The sequence below is a fragment of the Vigna unguiculata genome, chromosome 3, assembly GCF_037176805.1.
Source record: "Vigna unguiculata cultivar grain cowpea cultivar isolate G323 ecotype 2 chromosome 3, ASM3717680v1, whole genome shotgun sequence".
Classification (NCBI taxonomy): Eukaryota; Viridiplantae; Streptophyta; class Magnoliopsida; order Fabales; family Fabaceae; genus Vigna; species Vigna unguiculata.
In genome coordinates, this window is record NC_140794.1 from 12,439,406 (window position 1) to 12,463,469 (window position 24,064).

Below are 24,064 nucleotides of genomic sequence, written 5' to 3' on the forward strand. Positions count from 1 at the left end.
TTTGAAAAATTTCTATAATAGATAATTCAGAAGTCACTTTCGTAAAAGGCAATAATTATTATAAAAATTATAAAATAAAAGTTAGTATACAACAGGAAATAGTCATTGTTACTTAAATTCGCAACAACAATTTTAAATAATAATGTAAATACTCAATCAAGCTAGGTCATTTCAACCATATCATACAATCGGTTCATAAAATAAATGTATAAATCCCAGTTGAAATTATAAACTGCTGCTATCATCTTCTTCACACTGCTCCACGACACAATAATAATAATAATAATAATGCATATTAAAAGAAAATCATGGTGTGAATCTACACAACGAAGAAATCAAGAAATACTAAACGCCACGACCTAAATTCGAGAATGTAAATTTTATATTTTTACATATGAAGGGAAGGGGCAAAACCTATTCCAAATTAATAATGGATTTTCATGGGTATGGAATTGCATGTTGATTTGTAGAATAATATATATATAAAAATATATACCCTGATTTTAGAGAGTGTGTATGTTCCATTTTTCAACCCTTGAAACGAACTACAATGCAGGAAATATCATCCTTACTGTCTCTGTTCAATGCCTCAGTGGCTAGTTGTTTCGCTGCTTTTTGTGGATCCTTTATTCTTCTTGCAATATCAACAGCTTCTTGATTTCCCATTACCTGGAATAAGTGCAAATTTTAAGTACATGGAATAATTATTTGCCAAAACAATGTCTTTTTTCCTTTCCCCAATTCCCTGATGCATCATTTACTTTCATTTTTCTATTGTCTTAGACTTCTATGTTAGCACTTCCAAGAAAACAAAATGTATAATGTAAAAGCTTTACGCATAAATTACCTACAAGAGAAATTTATTTTAATGTTTGTTAAAAATATATGTAACTTAAACTTTACAACACTCATCCCAAGTTCCCAACCACTGAACCTGCTGAAAATGCTAATGGAACTTTCATGTATGGCATAAAAAAAGCAGTTGCAAGTATTAGCAGCAAACACTTTTTAGTGATTCTTCATATATTTGACTCAATAATAGTGCTTTATGGAAGTGTATGTTATTAGCCTTTCAATGTATTTTGAAGACTCAGCAAATAAATAACACAAAAAACTCAGCAAAGAATCTAGACTCGAAATATTGATAGCGGTAATGAAATGAAACCCTAGATGCAGTGCCAATGGTGCACTTGTCTACATATAGGATGCCACTATTAGCAATTGCAATAATGTTGTTAGTCAGAAATTGGGACAAACTTTTGGATCTGGGAAAAGTTGAAATAAAAATGAATTAAATTGTTGGAGAACAGAGGCAAAAGAAATAAAAAATTCAAGGTGAGTTAAGGAATGGAAAATGCAGTTTTGCCTTAGTGGAAAAATAGAGAAAATGAGAATAACATCAACCTTCCATAGACCATCACTAGCAAGTATCAAAAGTTCAACATCTGGGGTGATATCAGCGTACTGAATGTCAGGATCAGATCGCAAGTGTGTTTTGAGGTTTTTGTCTCCGAAGGCTCGAGAAACTGCTAGCTGCCCATTCACTCTTGCAACATCACCTGATATAACCACAAAAAAGAAGAAAATTAGAAAGTAGAAAGCATTCAACAAAAAGGAATCCTAGTATTTTCAATCATATATATGGTTCCGTTGATCAATTGAATTTGGGGTAAAATTTGACAATGTTATACTAAACGATATCATATAGAATGCAAACTTTATTACTACTTGTTATCTTAACTTTTGAATGTAATTAAATGATTCTTAATTCATTTCAAAAGTATAACATTGTTTTTTTTTTCTTTTCAAATTAGTGTTACAGATCTAATTTATTTGATAAACTTTTAATTTGCAGTAACTGTGATGATGGTGATAAAGTTATCCAATAAAATATTATTCATGTAATTTGCACTTTACAGTGATGTTAAATCATTCCTCCTCATATGGTTTCTCCTCAGTGTGTAATACTTATCCTAAAGTGTAGGAAACTATGGTTAATAGAGAGTACTAGTTTTCATATGGTTTCACTCTTTCAAACAAGGTAACTAGTTTTTCAAACAAACTTGAGAAAATTGTTCTCATAACAAGTTTTTAACAAATTTCAGAAACCCTATCAATTATAAGTTGTTGGAGATCCTAAATCAACTAAAGATATGTTTAAATTATAGTATATAAGTGGGTATAAGTGTCACCTTACAAACTGATTTTGTAAAACAAATTTAGATTTAAAATCCGTTTTCTAAGATGGTATTAAAGCATGATTTCGATGACCGGTGGCTTATGGGCCACCACACTTATGCTGCACATCTCTATTCTACAATTATAAGTTTTATGAAAAAACTTGAGGAACTCATTCCCAAATAGCATAAACCTGAGTATCCCACTCAAAAATTTCAATAGAAGGAATGATAAAGACTATCTCACTCACATGTGACTCTCACATCTCTTCTATTAAATTTTCCTCACTTCACACAATCTTCCTCTTAATATTGTTCTCTCTTTCCAGTAGCTCCCATTTACATTGGTGGAAATGACTTAAAAATGTGATTTAGTAAACTTAAATTATCCCACCTCTCCTCCTAACCACTCATAATGATGGTGGAATCCATCAAGAGTGAACTTATATTGGTATTAACCTGCATTGGAGATCCCACACCGACTAAAGATAAGATTAAATTATAGTATATAAGTAGGTACAAATCTCACCTTATAAGCCAATTTTGTAGGGTTGAAATAGGTTCAAAATTCACTTCTTAACATGGTATCAAAGACATGTTAGAATCTATCATAGCAAACTTTGTTACTTGCTATTATCCTGCTATCAAACCACTCATAGATATCTAATCCCACACCTGAGATGTATATGCTTCGACTTGAAGATAGTGTGTTAGAAATTCTACATCGACTAGAGATAAGACCAAATTACATTATATAAGTGGGTGCAATCCTCACCTTACAAGCCGGTTTTATGGGGTTGAGTTAGGTTTAAAGCCCACTTCTAACATGGTATCAGAGCCAAGTTAGAGCCTATCCTACCGAGCTTTCTTGGAGAATCTGTTCCACCCGATATCGGGCCGCAGACCACCCACTAATTTCTTGTCCCACGCACGAGATGAATATACCTCAGCGTGAGAGGGTGTGTTGGAAGTCCCACGTCGACTAGAGATAAGGCCAATTCACAATATATATGTGGGTGCAATCCTCACTTTACAAGCCGATTTTGTGGGGTTGAGTTAGGCTTAAAGTCCACTTCTAACAAACTTCACCTAACAAGTCAATTTTGTAAGGTTGAGTTAGGCTTAAAGTCCACTTCTTAACACCACCTACTTGTATTTGTTCAAAAATTTAAATTGTTCTCCCAACAAAAAATACATAAATAGAGACATTAGGCTGCATTCTTTCTTCTACGTATGCATTACAATCCACACACCGGGGTTGGAAATAAATCAATCTTGATTCAGCGGACTCAAAACTCCGTTTGACTTTCTATGAACCTTTTCTTTCAAAATTCAAGCTTGTGAATGACTCAACAACTTGTTAGCTAGATTCTATTTGAAATTCTGAACATTTTACGTATTATTTCATAGAAAATAGATTAATATGAAATTAATTAAAACTTAATTATAAATATATATATATATATATATTACAAACTAATCTTAATTTCTAACTTAATCTCATAAATTCGGTTTGTAAAGTAAAGATTGCCTATTAAATATAAGTTTTATCAAGTCATAATTCTGGTTGATACAAGACTAAATCTCCAACTTTTTAAGCCTAGAATTTGGACAACTCCCAAAATGGTCGTAACTAAGGCAGGTTATGAGTGTTCACTGTTAAGGTAACTTTCCAACAAGACAAAACCCTGATTGGACCGTATCACATTATTTGATCAAGGGTTTAAGGTGAGTATAGAGCTTGGCCATAGCTGCTTGTGATATTATTTGGATAAAACAATAACTACAAAAATCAAAATTCAGGGAACATTCAATAAATGAAGTTGTGTTGTGATAAGCAAGCAGCTCTGCACATGGCATCTAACTCACTTTTCCAAGAAGGACTAAACATATACATATAAATGAATTGTCATTAAGTCGAGAAAATTATCTCTCAAAATAAATATCACTGCTGAATAAATTACAGAAATCTATCTTGAATTTATTCTCAAGTGTAGTGAAGTTAGCAACTTAACAAGTATTAGCCACAACCATCTGATAATCATTCTACTTTACAGATATCTCATAAGATCCAGTCATCCTAAAAATTGGAATGGTAGCCATACATAAAGCAATATGGATAATATCTTACATTTAAATTCAGGTTACTTACAATGACTGCAGCTTACTTTGATTTAGTTTAACCTATCCTTCACTTGTTTTAAACTTTCATAATTTCCTTCAACCCATCATTTACTTTTCTAATGAGTAAAATCATGCATATAGAACAGTCAAACCTCTCTCTTGCACACGCACACACACACACATACAGATATAGTCTCCATCTCTGTCAGTTAAATGTTGTAATTTGAAAATGAAAATTAGATTGAGACTTTTAAAATCTCATTTTATAGGAAAAAAATCAGCATTGAACACCAAAGGCAAAAGCTCATAGAACTTGGAGAGGGTTAATTGATGAACCTGGCATGTTTGAGACAAAGCCACCTCTTGTCTCAATGCTGCCCCTCTCAGTATTGGGCTCATGATCAGTTGTCATCTGTGCAGCCTCCCCTCCCCTTGACACAACAGCTCGTGAATCCCCTACATTGGCTACCCATAGTTTTTGATTATTTATGAGAATTGCAGTCACTGCAGTTGATCCTCCTCGTCCCAAATCTGGACTATGAGAAAGAATTTCCTGATCTGTTGTTACATAGGCATTAGAAATGGACATGAATGGATCATTCCAGAAGTCCTCCTGGATAAAGAATCACAAATTCACAATCATAAATATATTTTAGATAGTAAGAAAAAGTATAATAAGCCAAATTTACCAGTACTTGACCTTTCAAATTTATCTTGCTAGGACAGAGATCTTACCAACCTCTTCAACACTTTAAAACTAAAATGACTTATCATTTCATATGGTTGATAGCATTACAGTGATTGACAAAAAGTATAGGAACTTGAGAAAAAGAAAATCAGAATACAATAAGCAATATAAAATAGAAATGAAGAAAAACCCTTTTCCAGATAAATCAGATGAAATTATGGTAATAAATGCATAACAGCTCTTTAGTTTGATTCAACAACTCACTTCCTTCAAGATATTAGGAAACAGATGCTTCTGTAAATAGGCCGGTACACTGTCTCCCAGGTGTCCGTCATATATAGCAAAAAGGCCAAGCTCTCGCCCATTGAACTGGACAAATTTTGCCACATGGTAGTCCTCCATGGGATGGTTTGCTTTCCCTTTGACTAGGCTATAGCCATATTTGACTGAGGACTGACTGCTCTTGCCCTTGCCAGAGTTAGAAGAAGATCGTCCTCCAACCACCTTAAGATAGAGAAATTGAAATGCAACAACAGAAGAGTTTATAGATTTTGTTTAACATATTTCAATAATGTATATTAACGGAAATGAAAGAAAAACTTTAAATCTGTGATTACCAAACGGGAATATTAACAATGTCAGAAACAAAATGAAGAAACATACTAACAATGATCTCATATTTCCATCTAGTTATGGTGTTTTGTATTTAATCAATGCCCTGATGCTGCAAGAAATCCATCATTGGCATGATTTGTGAATTATTCATCCCAAAGTCAACCATATTCTCTCTCATGATGCAAGTAACACTTCTGCCCACTCTGGCACCAATATTTTCAGGCAGTGAAGGAAGAAGCCAGGGACCAACCCTCTTTGAGCCTCATGGCATGTCCTTCAAATCTACTAAAATTATTTTTTCCAAAAGAAAAACCCATAAAGGACTATTTCTTCCTTCAAACAGATAGTCAACACAAGCTGCTCAAGTTTACCTATTGCTGTTTGTCTTCACACTCTTGAGTAGCCTTCTGTCAGTATATGCCAACTTATTTTCAAATTAACAGGTAGCCATTGTAAGCAAACATAAAGTCATTTTTAGGCTTTCACTTAATAGCTTAAGCTTTTAAGAGAGTTAGTTAGTTGACATGGCACCATCTCTGATCTGATGATCTGATTCCATCGCTGTATCTGCTACCAAGTTTGAAATATCAGAAACTTCCATTGTCTGATATCATTTGTATCCTAATGGTTGCTCCCGCCCATCTTAGACTTGTTTGGGTCTTATTCCTGCATTAGTGTTGTATTTTTACGATTGTTTAGCTTACCTCTCTTTTTCATCGAATTAACTCCTTACATGGGTTTATCTGCTTTTGCCTTCTTTGGCCCATGCATCATGCCAACCATCCACTTCTCTTCTGAACATTATTCAAAAATCATTTTGCAGTACCTCTGTGAGAATGCTTGGAAAGAGAAATTTCCAATCATAAGGAAAGGAGTTCTTCCAACCAGGGGTCAGATTGAATTTCCAAGGTTTGTATTCAATGCCAGTTAAGAAAGTGAAGATCATCAGAGGTGAAGAATGGATCACCAAGGCAGAAACATAATTTGAAGTGCCAAGAAGTGAAGATTATATAGCCTAAGTAAGGAAGGATCAACAATCCATTGGTTTAATCTTGAGAGAAACATAACAGAAGATGATCTCATATGGAATTAGTGCTTCTATGACCAAGGGTTCATGAGTTTTTGTGCAACCTTTACGGTATATACAACAAAACCATATGATTGCAGGTACATGAATCAAACAATACGAATGTCTACTGTTTAAAACCAAATTATGAGAAAGAGCGTTTACATTATAGGCTTTTTCAATATTTTCTCTTGGGAGTTTTCCTTGATCAACCACTACCCTGTTATTGATCTATCCTCCATCTAATCAATTCTTTCAACAGGGAATTTAATTTTTCTCTTCCACGTATGGACAAACAATGTCAAGAAAGATTATGTCAAATGTTCCTCGATAGGTGGTATTCCTATATAAATATCCATTATTACCTATTTTATCTAGTAAGTACATTCATCTACCAAAATATTCTATTTCCGCAAAAACTTGTGCTCTAGCTGGATGGCACTTCACCACCCAGCATACAATACTGTTGGAAGTATCACATTGACTACTGATATAACCAAATTAAAGTATATAAATGGAAGATACTTCGTACATAGCAAACTGGTTTTGTTGATTGAGTTAAACTAAAATTCAAATTCTAAGATCAGAGTTCATCTGGTCAACTCACTTGCTATTATGACATATTATTAAACAACCCGCAGGTGTTCAATTCTACAAACTTCAAACTTGAAATATCCAATTATCGTAGAGGGAAGTGAGATGGAGAACCTACATCAATTAATTAAAGAAAAAACTCTCACCTCACAAGTAAGTTTCGTAGTGTTGAATTAGACCCAAACCAAATTTCTAAGACGTACCATATAACACAGTTGGTCTTGTAGCTATTTAGTCAATCTCCCTTTAAGCCCGATGAGCTCCATTGTTCACAAATACCAGTCTCATTTATCAATTCCATCCATTCAATCCAAAGTCCATGATTTACATCTTTTTCTCAGTCACTTTGCAATAAATAGAAGATACTAAAACCACAGCCTTTTACCCTAGTATGATTGCCAATTTTCACATCCAAGCCAACGCTAGCACATGTCCTTCCGAATCTGCATTCCATATACTCTTCCTTTAACTTAATCGGAAGCCATGTGATTCCAAAGGTTCTCTCCACAGTTTTAATTTTCTTTGTTAACTCTCACTTGGACTACATTTCAGAAGGCAAGCATTGAGTGACCAGCTCCTAGATATACTTATTAATTACATCCTAAAACAAGGTAAGAAAATTCTTGTAGTGCAATCCTATTATAGGAAAATTCTCCATGGCCCCACTGTTCTTTATGATTAAATGTCAGTATGAGATAAAGCATGCTCATTCATTCTGTAGTCTTCAAGTCAAAAACATTCTTGCACGGACGAGCTTGTTAGAGATATGAAAAAAACATAGTTACGTCTCTATCAAAAGCTTATGCTTTCAGAAGAGCTGGTTATTGACAACTGTTTAAACAGAAATAATCAATTCACAGAACCTTTTCCATCAAGATTAAGAAAATAAAATTTGGAAAAGTCCCAAGTCCATTCATTAGCACAGCACCAGAGCTTAACTCTGAACTCTCAATCAGTCATTCACCACATGACATCCTCACATCCTCGTATGGAGATTGATTATGTCCAAAGGAAAAAGAAAAAATAGTACAAAGGGACAGAATTTCTCACCTGGCTGACAGAGCTGAAGCAACAAAGACTGTCCATATAATCCAGCCCCACCTCAACCTTTCCGTCTATCAGTCAACATCTAACTCTTATCACAAAAACTGCAAAGAAAAAAAAAAAAAAAAAACTCAACGTGAGTGAAAGTCCAAAACTAAAAAAATTCCAAAAGAAGGTCGATCGATAAAGCAAACAATTCAATCATCCCAGAAAAGAAAAACAAAAAGAAAAGGATAAAAAAAAAGGAAAATTCCCAACACCCAGATAATGAATTGGTAATCCAAAAACTCCCTTACCGATCCAAAAATCAAAACTTTTCCCTGGAAAAAGATCTGGAAGGCAATTGGGTCGTCTCTAGTTAATTGTTAAAGGAAGGAGCGAGAGAGAGAGAGAGAGAGAGAGAGAGAGAGAGAGAAATTAAAGGGAAGAAGGAGAAGAAGAAGTGAAATTTTATTGATTGATATAATAAGAATAGGGGATGGTTGGAAGAGGAGTAGACTTAGATAACCGTCTAGTATTGGTTTTGTTGAGAAAGTCTTTGCGCAGTTTTGTTAGCAACAACGGAATGAGAATGGGGGCCAAAAGGCATAGGTTGCCCTTATTGACTTTTGCAGTTTCTCTGTGCCTTGTTTTATTGCTGACACTGTTTCTTTGTTTGTTTCTTTCTATGATTTATTACAGCTGTTTTTGTTTTGAGGATTCACTTCACTTCACAATAATAACGTGATTACATTACATTACATAGTTCCTTCCTTCCTACAAACCCAACATCGAACCAGCTTGTTGTATTGTTTTGTATTCTACTGCATTGCCATTCATTGGTTGAGTTTCTCACCCATCTGTGGGGTCCACTCCAAGGTCGGCCAAATTTTCAACCTTCCATCTTCTCTTTCTTGCTTCCTCACTCTTCTCCCCAAAAGGGTCAAAAGGAAAAACAAACCAAATTACAATACCATTGTACAATACTCCTTTGTGTACTCAAGTGCTGTAAAATTATTACTACAAAGACTTGGATTCTGTACAGCAAACAAAAGCTTCTATTTTTCTGAAGATTAATAATATGGTAGATGGACCACAATATTTGGAATTCTTTTATTTTAGGTTTTTTTATGGGAGAAATAGGAAAGATTCGATATTACTTTTCATATTTGTCCCACTTGCTATCAGGTGAATTATATATTTCAAATTTCTACTCATATACAGGGATGGCAACGGGGCGGGGCGGGTACGGATTTCGCTATTCCATATACATCCTCGTAAAAAAAATTCATTCTCATCCCCATACCCAAACTCAACGGGTATTAAACTTTTGACCCATCCCCATCCCCACCGGATAACGGGTATAATCTCGTACCCATACCCATACTCATCTTCTTACTACTTCAATATTTATTTTAATTAATTTTTATAAAATAATAAAATTTGTATGATAAAGGAAACATAATATTATCAAATATTCAATATTATAATGATGATTGTTTCTTCCATATCAAATACTTTAAAATAAATTATAATTGTTTACATTTTATATAATAATACCAAATAAAATTTCATGAGAACTAAAATAATTATTAAATTTGCAAATATTAATGAAACATAATTGATAAAATTTAAAAATATTTTTTTAAAAATATAAAAGAAAAACAAATATTCAAATTAAAATATATTTTAAATGTTTGTTTACTTCAATCTTTTAAATTCTAATAAATCTTTTTTTTATACACTAATAAAAGTTATAATACATCATTTGATCAAAATGATACAAAGAACAAAATTGATATTTTAAATGTTTGTTTACTTCAATCTTTTAAATTCTAATAAATATCTTTTTTATACACTAATAAAAGTTATAATACATCATTTGATCAAAATGATACAAAGAACAAATAATAATCATAATATAAGTTTAAAATAAATTATAATTGTTTACATTTTAGATTATAATACAAAATAAAATTTCATGAGAACCAACACATTTATTAAATTTACAAACATTAATGAAACCTAGTTGATAATATTTAAAAATATTTTTTAAAAAGTATAAGCGAAAAACAAATATTCAAATTAAAATATATTTTAAATGTTTATTTACTTCAATCTTTTAAATTCTAATGAATATCTTTTTTATATACTAATAAAGTTATAATACATCATTTGATCAAAATGATACAAAGAACAAATAATAATCATAATAAAAGTTTAAAATAAATTATAATTATTTACATTTTAGATTATAATACCAAATAAAATTTCATGAGAACCAACACATTTATTAAATTTGCAAACATTAATGAAACATAGTTGATGAAATTTAAAAATACTTTTAAAAAAATATAAAAGGAAACAAATATTCAAATTAAAATATATTTTAAATGTTTGTTTACTTCAATATTTTAAATTCTAATGAATCTCTTTTTTATACACTAATAAAAGTTATAATACATTACTTAATCAAAAGGATACAAAGAAAAAATAATAATTATAATAATAAAATTTTAACATAGATCTTGTATCTTTTGAACTTCAATTATGTTGGATGGTGATAAAAAAATATTAATGACAATTACATTAAATTTTTATATTGTAGTAAATAAAAGTTATTTATATAATTATAGTGAAAAAATTACAGTATGATTGATAATGAGTTAAAAAATAAAAAATAATTAAATAAAATATATCGAAATAGTATTATACATAATGAAAATAAACAAGAAATAAAAATATTAAAAAATTAACAAATGTTTACAAACAATTTGAGAGATATTGAAAGAAATCGCACAAAAGAAAATAAATGTATAATTAAGGGTATGATAAGTTGAAAAATATCTTAGAGATCTAAGAAAACTTTTCAAATATTAACATATATACTCAGTAGTTGAGAAATAACAAAAAATGTTTTAGTGAAATAAAAAAGTTATTCAAATGAAACAAAAACTAATAATAAGAATAATAAGTAAATGATTTTTTTTATATTACCTAGTAAACGAAATGTTTGTGCTATTAAATACTTAAATTGAGAGTATTAAACATTTTCATGTGAAAGAAAAATATACATTAAATAAAAATATTAAAATATAATAGAAATATTCAAATGTGAGACATAAAATTTTTTAATTAACATACATATTTTGAACATAATTACATAAAGATTATGATAAGATGAAAAATATAATTGAAATGCAAATGAGTTTCATGACAAACCAAATAATTAGAATAAATAAAAAATAATATATATATATATATATATATATATATATATGTGTGTGTGTGTGTGTGTGTGGTTATTTAATTAATAAGTAATATTTTAATAATTTAAATGGGGACGGGTAATATGGCGGGGATATGTACATCCCCATACCCATCCCCATAACCAATTGAAAAAGTCAGGGATTCCCCATACCCATACCCATACCCAGTCAATGCGGGGATTCCCCGTCAAAACGGGGACGGGTTCGGGCAATACCCACAGGGACGGATTTATTTGTCATCTCTACTCATATATTTTAAATTATTTATTTTTTATTTATGTGAAACAAGGAAGTTTAAATTTTTAACATTTTCAGTATTTTCTGAGTTTAATTTTTATGTATTATTAGTTTAAAAGGCATCCTATTTTAAAATAATTACTAATAAATTATATATTTTTCAAGTATACACTTCGATAAAATATAATATTATCATCATATTTAAATTGAATTTGGGTGTTGACCAGAATTGACACATCCATTGACACATCCATTGTTAAAGTAGACTTTAACAAAGAAAGCCATACTAGAATGTAGAATGGTTTTATACTATCACCTGTATGCGATAACTATATTGATTTTTAATAGCTATCGTGTAATTAGGACAATGTAAAATTGTTCAACAGGACTATTAAACATAAAATGTTTATACATTGTTAATCAATCAGAAATCAATTTAAAATAGCTTTTAATTAATTATCATAAAAGTTAATAACTTATTTTACATATGAAATTGAATGAAAGTACGAAATGGTTTACTGTACAAATACATTTTAAAAAAATCCATGATATAAAATGGATTTAGTTAGAGATAACAGTGCAGACCGATCCATTCTGTTTTGGTTGTGTCCTGCATTTGGTCCACAAAAAATGGGTCGTGCCAACCTGTCCTACATAAGAAATATGAATTAGTCTCTTTGGCATGCATTTGCATAACATTTGGTCAGTTAGTTTGTAAGCTGGCCCACGATCCACATAACAATTTTATAAACTTTATTTTTATTTATTTAAATTAGTATAAATAATATATTCTATTAGTCCATTTCTTAAAACAAGTTATATTAATAATTTTTAAGTACAAGCCTATTGAAAATATAAATGACTTTGTTGTACTAAACGCAAACAAGGGAGCTACTTTGGATGGCTACTTTGGAGTGAACTAGAGAAGGAACATGAATGAGCAAGTTTCATAGAAGAAACACACACGACGTGTTGTGTTGGTGTGGTTGAATTTTAGGAATTTAAGTCAATGTGGACTATGTGGGTTAGCCCGTCATTGGTCTACGCGGATTGCGGGTTATGCGAGACGGACCTAAGTGGGCCAATGAACTAAAATACTCAGTCTACCTTGCACTTTATTTAATGGGCTTGTGGACTGAACCACATGATCCAGCCCACAATATCATACCTAAATTTAGCATATAATTTTAATTTATTATTAAACTCAAAACTAAAACGTTATTTAACAAGTCTAATTTCCAAATCTTCTAATAATATATATATATATATATATATATATGGCAAATGACACATTGACTACTCTTTCTCTTATCACTACTTTCATACTACTTGACGTGGCATTCTAGGTGAAATATTTTTTTGAATTTTGCTTTTCTATTTTTCAGCCATGGGTGGGGTATTATTTCACCTGTTTTCTCAAACTTGGGGTAATAAATCAATTTGAAATTCAATTCAAATTGAATTGTAAATTACATTACTACCCTAGGTTTGAGAGAATAAGGGAGACAATACACCACCCATGTACTATGCTTTTCTTCCGCCATTAGTTCGTGTCTCGATCTCAATCTCTAATATTTTATTCAACTTTTTTTTCTACCATTGTTATTTCTAGCAACTAGGTTTGAAATAGGTGTTGGTATTTCTTCTACCCATTTCGCTTTTACTTTGTTGGACAATTTTTTGGGGTTTCCTCAACCTAGTTAGGTTTTATGGAATCTTTAAAGTAGTTGATTTATTGGTTTTGCACTTAGATGAGAAATGCATCTTCAAGTCACCCATCCAGAACCTTGGCACAGACTTAAAACCCATGTCTTCAAGAAACAAATTTTGGATGGAAACTAGCATGGGGACTTTGCATTTATGAAAAAACCCAATATGCTTGGACATCATAGTGTTATTAACTAATTAAGAATAATTAGCTATTTAAAAATTCTCTCCTCCCACACTTCATTCTTCACCTAGAGTGATTATGAGAGGCCCTTAAAGGCTATTTAAGGTGTTGGAAAGCTCTCATTTTTTCTCCTTAGGCTTTAATCTTCATCAATGGTGATTTTGCCCCCTTTTGGGTTGAGAAGGAAGATGGGTCACGAATTGGAGATGAAAATGTGAAGAAGAAAATTGGAGAATGGAGTAGAGGCAAAGAACCTTGGGGAATGATGTGAATCTCTCTATGGTTTCAATTTCTTTCTTATCTCTTCAATTTGTATGACGTAGGTCCTCTATTAGGGAGAGCAAAACCCATTATTGAGATTAGATGTAATAAATTGATTTATTGTGTACTATGTGATGTTAATACATATGCTTCCATTTCTATGTTAGTATTTGATTTCTATGTTTAATGCTTTCTTTGGTTTGACTATCCATAACTTGGTATATGGTTCATTAGGTGTTGGAAAATGTCTTCTGAACCTAGAATTGAAATTAAGTGCCTAATGAAGCTTGTATCTAGGGATAGAACATGATTCATTAGTAATTTTAAAAATCTTGAACTAAATGCATGGTTGCTTGTTGAAGATTCAAGGAATTGGAACTTCATGAGTCATCATAGGCTCAACATCACTAGGAATAGGATTTTATTATTCTTGTGAGTTGATTTTAACATGGAATTATAATTGATATATTTGTGAATGCATAACAACGAAGTGGATGAAATCTAATCTTGACAATTGTAAATACTCTATGTTAAATTTTTGTTGCACACCAACTATTTGATAAAATACCGGAAAAGGGTTTCTTAGTATTTTTTTGTGAACTTTGTTGTCTAATTGAGTTATGAATTGCAAGAGTTGTCATGTGTTGCACAAGTTTCTGTGAAGAGAATAATATTTATTATTTGTTACGTTCAACCGGTGCACTTGTCGTTTTTATGCTTACAATAAGCTATGATTTTCACGAGAGTTGTAGCCAATACCCCTTGAATAGGGTTAAAATGTGAAATTTTTACTTGCTCGCAAAAGGTCCTATTGCATTTTGTTGTTGCAAAAGTCGCTATTCTCCTCCTTCACCAACGCAAACCTCACTTTTTCTTCCATAATGTCTTTCATTGATGTTTGTTTCTCTTTTCTCTCTTGTTCTTTTTTGTTGTGGTTCGTCCATAACTCGAACATAATGATGCGTTTTGGTGCAGCCATTAAAGTTCAGGTACGTTATAGTATTGCCATTGTAATCGTGACAAGTTTTGGACCTTCCAAAATGCATTATATTCTCTCGTTGTTGCATTCCTACCATTGTTGCGATTTTGAGCTTTTGAGTCTACGTTAAACGCTTTCATGTTGCTTTCTTGTGACTATTGGTTTTAAAATTTTTATATAATTTTTTGTTTTTATTATTTGAAATATTTTTTTTAACATGTTTAATATATTTTTAGTTTAATAACTCTATTGCTTCCTAATTTTCTCCAAAAATGTCAAGTTGGTCCTTCAATTTTTTTTAATCTCAATTTGGTCATGATTTTTTAAAAATTAATGCAATTTAGTCCTTTTAGTTAAATTTCTTGAATTTCATGAATTTTTGCTAACAATATTTTGTATTGATCTTTATGTGTATATTTAATTGTGGTTGATAACCACTTTCATTTTGTATAACCTGAAGACCAATGTAAAATGATAACAAAAAATTTGTGAAATTTAAGAAATGTTGTTTAAAATTTATATGTATCAATGAACTAACAAAAAAGTGAATCTTCTCGAATGTGATAGGGTTACACCTTGAATATAAAAGTGATATGATCATTCATTTAGAGAGTACTAATATTGTTCATACAATTTTAGTACATATACATATTGATCGAGATGGGATTAATTCATCACACATCAGTGTTGAGTATGAGAGAGAAGTAGAAAATTTTATACAATTTGTGCAAGATAACGAGGGTAGAAATGGCAATGAAGTCAAAATTAGATGTCATTGTGTCAACTGTTTGAATGAGAGAAAATTGTATGCAACCAAAATTAGGAAACACCTTCTCTATGATGGTTTCCTTCAAAGTTATACAATTTGGGCATGACAGGCAAATTAATAGACTTCCCAACTGTCTCCCAAACTGCAGATGTTGTCGATTTTGTAACATCCCGTCAGGATATTACTGATTTATAAATAAATAAATAAATTAAATTAAAACCACGTGTATTTAATAATACCTCATTTTCTCAAAATGTGGGAAAATTTAAAAACTTTATTAAACCATCGAATAAAGTCTATGAATACCAAAACCATAATGTTATAAAATTACCCATCAGGGTTTACAACTGTTTTCAAAGGCAATAAAGAAAACATAAGCATTTCCCCAAGTCTAACCCCTATCCGCGGCTAAGCGTCACCTGAGCCACCTGCATCAACAGAATCTGCTCCCGTGTACCGCGTACACGATCATCGCCACACACACGCAGATAGGGTGAGCTTAACAATTAAATCACATATATAAAGTTACAAAAACATAATCATATAAACACAAGAGATCGTACAAAACATCTCACATTGCCCTATTCTTTAATTCCTACCATCTGACCCCCAATCAGATTATTCGTGTTCTACAACGTCTAAGGATTACTTTAAGGTGACTTGTTGCCATACCTATCGGCCACAACCGATAGAGCACGTGCGGGAAAACATGCTACGGATCATACACCGTAACGCCAGGTAGAGTTCCCGTATACGAACATAGTCCGTATCGTCCCAAGACTACCAAACTCGTCAGCCAACAATTGAGGAGGGCAATCTCTCTGGAGCCATCCGTATTGGCCACGACCATCACACTCACACCGGCAACACTTACCAACTCGAGCCACAACTCAAGGGTTCCTCGTGTTCATCCGCCATCCCGAGTCACAACTCAAGAGATGCTATTCCGAGCCACAACTCAAGGAATACCACGTGCTTAACCCCTATCCCGAGCCACAACTCATGGGATACGTTCTGAGCCACAACTCAAGGAACACCAGCAATCTCACCCTTAAAGCATCACTAGACACACTGTAGATCACAAATTCATAATCAAAACCCAAAGCTGCAGCAGTATAAATCGCCTGGCGGGGGACACGTGCCGCCAGGCGCCAAGCGCCCCATGAATCACAAAGTCTGCAACTACCGCCTGGCGGGACCGTTCCCACCGCCAGGCGGATGCTGTTCCAGAGACCACGATTTTCGTCGCCATCGCCTGGCGGGACCCCCCTGCCGCCAGGCGCTTCCTGCACCAGAACCCCACTGTTGCCTCTCTACCGCCTGGCGGACCTAACTCTGTCGTCAGGCGCCGTATCAGTACTTATGCAGTACTGGTTTTGGTCAAATACTCTTCGCATCTTGCACTCGCACCCATCCTCAATCCATTATACTCCTAGTTCAGTGTATGGTACTGTTTACTTATATGAACATTTACCACTCTCCCTCTCTACAACAACTCCCCATAAAATAATTACACGCCAAGGAACTCACCCATGGTTGGGTGTCATTCATGTTTTCCCCAAATCCATACTGACACGCATGTTATTAAGGCTATGACAGTACTAGAATATCCCGTGATCTAACATACTTCCCAAGCTTCTAATTACCATTCTCTCAACCAATTTATACACCCCCAAGTTCGCTTATAAAGTAAGAGGGAAAATATCATTACCGTAGTGGAATCTCTATACTCTATCCCCTCACAGATACACTAGAAATTGATTTACTAAGGGACCAAACACCAATTATCCTAAAACACACTCCTAGACCAAAACAACCACTAGTATCCACGTCACTGTACTGGCGCCTGGCGGCTAGTCCCGTGCCGCCAGGCAGTGCATCAGACTTCTGGTAAAATTTCCAGAATTCCCACACCTACGCAGTCCCACTCTCCATTGCTTTTCATTCCAGATTAATCTCCATCATTTCTCGCGCAATCTCCCTTATGTATTATGTTCCTCGCAGCCTACACCCACATCCATTAAAATTATTCAAAGCATTCCAATCACTGACCACTCTCACGATATCAAACCCCAATTGTTCAACCCTAAACACTTGGTCACTGTTCCATTGAATTTCCATGTCAATTACACTCGAAATCAAAACATTTCTACACCAGATCCACTCATAAGACCCACCCCTTGATTTCCCTCCGAACAATTCACGCCAAACGCTCAGGAAAAACTTAAAACGAGTATCCAACCCGCGCCGCCTGGCGGTCACAACCAATCCCGCCAAGCGGTTCATCCAGAAACACCTAGAATAGCCCAGACTTTGAGTCGCCTGGCGGTACAGGGATTCACCGCCAGGCGCTGCACCCAGAAACACAGCAAAATGCACAAAAATGGATGAGTCGCCTGGCGGCTATGTATAGCCCGCTAGGCGGTTTCTGGAAAATTTCCAGAATTCAACAGAAACTCAGAATGAACACAGTGCATGCATAACTTAAATATTATTTTCACACAATTCACACCAAAACAACAATATAATCGCGGTAAACTCCCCTAACCTGGTTCTCCTTTTAAGCTTTAACCCTTGAAACTTTGGATAGTTCTCCTTCGCACACTAGCCCTCCTTGGTTCCTCTCTTTTCAGCCTCTCAATCTCTCCCAAACCTCACCAAATTCTAGAATTTTCGTGATCTCTCTGTAAGTCAAATTTCCAGATTGCCAAACCCTTCTCTCTACCTCACTATAGCCTTTTAAAGGTGCCCTAAAAACTAAGTCAATGTTTTAAAACGAAAATTACTTATTGAATGGAGTTTATTATCATTTACTAAACCATTATGGCTCCTTTCCAGCCACCTCTCACCATACCACTAGGGTTTCTTCCCAACCCTTTCATATTCAACCCAAATCCAAAACACCAAAAAAATAAAGCTTAATGTAAGTTCTCCAAGACTTGAACTCACAACCCTGCAATTCCCCAAATCAATATCAAGCCATCATGCCAATTTATATTTCATGCAAACAATCATAATTCAACTGTCATACTATTTCACCACATGATTATCACATATTAAAATAACAACGAATAACAAAGCAAAAGGCATACATAGGACTCAAACCCAAGTCCTCTCACACAATCAAAGTGCTCTCAACCACATGAGCTAGCACTTTTTCACATCATACCAATCATAATTAAATGTCATAATTATTTCTCCTCCCATATTTATTAATTAATTAAATTCTACGGGTCTTACAGATTTCACCATGGAAGAGCGATTGGAGGAAGACCAATCAGAGGATATGATTCACGATGTTGGTGCAAAAGCTTTTGTCTAGCATATGTGTACGAGATGGTGTCTACTTAGGCGGAAACTTCATTGTATGTCGGCTTAACTAAGTTCATACGATTGTAAACGATGTTAAAGCTAATGAATTTGAAGGCGACCCATGGGTGGACCAATAAGAGTTTTACAAAATAGCTCATTTTGTTGAATGAAATGTTGCAGATGGAAATACACTATCTACTCATAACTATAAGGCGAAGAAAATTCGTTTTCTGATGGGAATGAAGTATAAAAAGATACATGCATGTTGATTACATATTATACATGAAATAATTTGAAGGATTGAAATAATGTTCAAAGGGTGGGTTATCACAGTACAAGCAGAAAGACAACAATCAAAATTGTCAAGAGATAGAAAAGGATGCCCCTATGAAAGTGGTTTGATACCTTCTAATCATACCCAAACTTAAGTGTTTGTTTATGAACCTAAAAGACGCTAAAAACCTTAGATGACATACATATGAGAGAAGATGTGACAAAGTGCTTTGTCATTCAACTGATTCAATGCAATGGAAAAATATTAATCAGGAATTCTCTTAAACCAGTCAAAAATGTAGGAATCTAGGCTTAGTTTAGCTATAGATGGAATGAATTCATTTTGTAATTTAAGTATCAACCACAATTATTAGGTTTTTATATTATTTATTTACAACTTATCTCTTGGGTTGTACATAAAAAGAAAGTACATGACGTTGTCTATGATGAAATGTGGTCCTAGACAACATGGAAATGACACAGGTGTTTGTGTAGGTCCACTATTTAAATATTTGAAGTTGTTGTGTGTTGATGGGGTTGAAACATTTGATGCTTTTGCTTCTAAAGTTTTCATGATGCATGCATTATTATTTGTACCATTAATGACTTCTCAGCTTACGACAATTTGTTAGGGTACAATGTTAAGGGTAGCATGTCTTATATGTGAAGAAAACATTGTAGCTCATCAATTGAAACATGGAATGAAAACAATGTATCTTCGTCATTAGATATTTTTTACAATTTAATCATCCTTACCGGAGGTTAAAAAATAATTTAATGGACATCTAAAGAATGATGATGCACCAATGACATTGACTACCTTCAAATTTATGAAAAAGTTAATAAAGTACATCATGTCTTTGGGAAGACGTCAAAGAAGTCACCCGTGACAAGGCCTTGCAAGAAAAAATCAATATTTATTTATCTTCCATATTGGTTGAAGTTAAAGGTTAAATACTACATAAATGTTATGTATGTAAATAAGAATGTGTGTGATACCTTGATTGATACATTTCTTAACATTTAAGGAAAGACAAAAGATAGGTTAAATTTTCGCTTGAATTTACTTGAAATGAAGATCAAAGAAGACTTGACACTAAGGTAGGTTGGTAAGCGTACTTTTTTGTCCCCTGCATGATACACTATGTCTAAAGAGAAGATAAGTTTTTGATAATGTCCAAAGAGTGTCAAGGTACCACAAGGATAGTCTTTAAATATTAATAACTTAGTTTCGTTGCAGGACTTGAAACATGTTGGACTGAAGTCTCACAATTGCCACATCTTAATGCAACAATTGTTACTTGTGGCTATTCATAAATTTTTACCCAAAAACGTTAAAAAAACTAGAACTAATTTGTGTTCATTCTTCTCTTTAATTTGTATTAAAGTTGTTGATCATTTAAAGCTAGATGAACTTCATTGTTATTGTCTTGTGTCAATTAGAGATGTTTCTCCCTCCATCTTTTCATGATATCATGGTATATTTACTTTTTCATTTGATAAAAGAAATTTAGTTTTGTGGACCGGTATACTTAAGATAGATGTATCATATTGAGTGTTATATGAAAATTTTGAAAAGTGTACGTGAAAAATCAATATCGTATATAGCTTCAATGATTGAAAGTATAATGCTGAAGAAATTATTAAGTTTCCTTCAGAGTACATGGAAAAATCAAATTCGATAGGGGTTCTACCCAAATCATGGTTGAACAAACATTTTATAAGTAAGTGCACCCAAGGTATACATGTGGTAATAAAATCTCGAGAAAAAGTGTTACAAGCACATCTATACATACTGAACAACATAAATAAGGTGATCCCTTACTTATCTACATAAAAATCCATTGTAAATGAAAACAACCCAAGACAACCAAAAAAATGGTTGTTAATGAAGCATAAAAAAACATTCATGCCTTTGTTTAAAATTGAGGTGTAGAAAGATTCAAAAACTTTTGAGACTTTGATGTTGTTGGCAATGTCCTATGTTGTAAAAGTTATGAAATTGATAATTGCACATTCTATATGAAGTCTTTGGATGAAAAAAGTATAGTACAAAATAGTGGAGTTAATCTTGAAGTCGAGTCACTATAATTTTCCACATCCAAATATCAAAATCCAATATTTGGATCAATGACGTACTATGGTGTAATAAAAGATATTTGTGAGGTTCATTATACAAAGTTTTATACTATAGTGCTCAAGTGTAGGTGGATTGACAACAAGAATGGTGTTAGAATGGATGAATCAAGAATGATTCAAGTTGATTTTCGAATGGTGGGTATTAACATGAGCCTTTTGTCATGGCACATCAATCATATCAAGTTTTTTATGTAAAGATCCTATGTCTGAATATTGATCTCTTGTTCTTTATTAAAAAAAAAATTGAAGTTAATGAAGAGAATCTGAATATTTTTAATATTGTTGACACTCGACTATTAAAAACAATGATTAATTTTGATGAAGACCCTCTTGTTGACGATGTACATGAAACACATAAAGATCACAATGAGAGAATATAAATTGTTGTATCAATTTATGTGTTTGTTAAATGATATGTTATTTTCCATATTTTTTTGTTAATGTTTTGTACTTTTTTCTTTTAACGGAGATATGGTTGACAATAAAAATATATTAAGAGAAAATGGGACTTCTAAGAGACTTACTAGAAAAGCCACTAGATTGAGAACTATCTTACACATCTAAGGTCGCACAAGAAGTGTCGGAAAGAATAATAAGATGTAACTTCTCTTTAAACATATTATGATTTTATGAGTTAGGTGTTAAATTTATTTTTTGAGTGTTGTAAGAATTTTTGAATCTTCAAAGTAGTTTTAAAGTTGAAGGTCTTTAAAACATACTTGTCGTTGCAATTGGACGACCGAACACCCTGAACGTGTACCGAATACCCTGAACGTGTACGTGCTGCTGTCGGAGGAAATCAACATTCACCAATACTTAAGGAGGCTCTTCCCGCCAATCTTTTGGCATACATAGTGCCGAGACTATAAAAAAACTGATAGAACAAATAACTCATAGGGTCACAAAGAAGACCATTTAGAGGCCAATGTGACAGTCTTAAAGCACTTTGTCTATTATAAAATTGTTATGTATTTTGTTATGATTTCTTGATGTATCTGGATGTTTATGTATGTGTTTCTATCAAGGGTTCGTAATTATGTAGATATAAATCAAAACATAAAAGAAACATTTAAAACTCCAAACTATAGTCTATATATATATATATATATATATATATATATATATATATATATATATATATATATATATATATATATATATATATATATATATATATATATATATATATATATATATATCATGCTATTGTTGTTAGAATTAACTCACTAACATTTATCAGATTATCTGCTATGATACTCTTATGATGTTAACGTGAAAATAAGAAATATCACAGAAGAGAGGACTAATATAAGGTGAAGTGAAGATATGTTTTTATTTTTAATTTTTTTTTTCATATTTTACTTGTGAACCGTCTGTTAGTTATGATAATAAAAATAATAATATTATTCATATAATTATACAAGTAAATATAAATAATTTTTATAATTATTTTAATTTAAAAAATATCAATTTTAAGAAGCAGTCAATAAAAATGGCAAAGTAACTATTTTAATTTAGAAGAACAATCATTCAAAAGACTAGCACATATTTTATTTTTTAATGTGATATTATATTAATAGGTAATGATAATATAATGTTATTAAGTTAATATATAAAATAAAATTATATTTGCTAAAAATAAAGTGAAATATATAAGAAAAGATGAAAGAATAATTATTGATATATAGAGAAAAAAATTTGTAAAAGTAACGTTTAATTTTCAAAAATTTAATAAATAATTATATTTTAAAAGGTAAAATTAGTATTTTGAAATGTGGATACAAAAGAGAGAATTCTCTTTATATATTGTTATAAATAAAAATAAAAAAACAGATGTGTATATCAAAATGGAAAAACTTTATCTTTGTATTTATAACAAAATACCAATTTTACCCTTTAAAATATAATTATTTATTAAATTTTTGAAAATTGACTGTTACCTCTACCAACTTTTTTCTCTATTTATCAACAATTATTCTCTCATATTTTCTTATATATTTTACTTTATTTTTAATAATATAATTTTATTTTATATATTAACTTAATAATACTATATTATCATCACCTATTAATATAATATCACGCATATTCAAAGAGCGCATACACTCAGACGCGACAACCTGTGTGTATGCTAATAATAATATAAAAATATAAATAATAAAAAAAATAGATAAGATTAAAAAAAATTCAAATCAAGAAAGAAACCATTAAATTTAAAAAATTCACTAAAATGATAAAATTGATGGAATATGATAAATGTAAAAGAGGATATGGGTATAATAATCGTTTTAAAACTTAAAGTTCTAAATATATTTAAAAACAGTTCATGTGTATTACAATATTAAGATTGGGGTATTCATATAAAAAAATGAATGGAGGGTCGAATATTCATTCCTTTGAATCTTAAGTATACAAAATTAAAAATATTAAAATAATATAAAGCATTGTTACGAGTAATATGAAGTAACTGAAATCATATTGTTTTTAACTGCTCAATATAACACAAAAGTTAAAGCGTTAAATTTTTTATTGAATTTTTACATACAATTATATATATATATATATATATATATATATATATATATATATAGTATTATTATGATTAGACGATAGTGTATAAACAAATATTAAAACTAATAAATCTTTT

The 24,064-nt window shown here is 32.0% G+C and overlaps 1 protein-coding gene across 2 annotated transcripts; it reads right to left on the reverse strand.

Moving 5' to 3' along the window:
- Positions 1-274: 274 nt before the first annotated feature.
- LOC114179260 (putative protein phosphatase 2C 9) lies at positions 275-8,922 on the reverse strand. Of its 2 annotated transcripts, XM_028065527.2 has the most exons (6): positions 8,605-8,913; positions 8,315-8,412; positions 5,254-5,493; positions 4,638-4,914; positions 1,405-1,559; positions 275-669 (listed from the first exon to the last, which is right to left on the reverse strand). In XM_028065527.2, the coding sequence occupies exons 2-6, from the start codon at positions 8,348-8,350 to the stop codon at positions 529-531; spliced, it is 849 nt and encodes a 282-aa protein (XP_027921328.1). In that variant the 5' UTR covers positions 8,351-8,412; positions 8,605-8,913; the 3' UTR covers positions 275-528. The 2 variants fall into 2 exon arrangements, with proteins under 2 accessions (XP_027921328.1, XP_085527150.1); XM_085671024.1 differs by having other exon boundaries at positions 626-1,559; positions 8,605-8,922.
- Between the last annotated feature and the right edge of the window lie 15,142 nt (positions 8,923-24,064).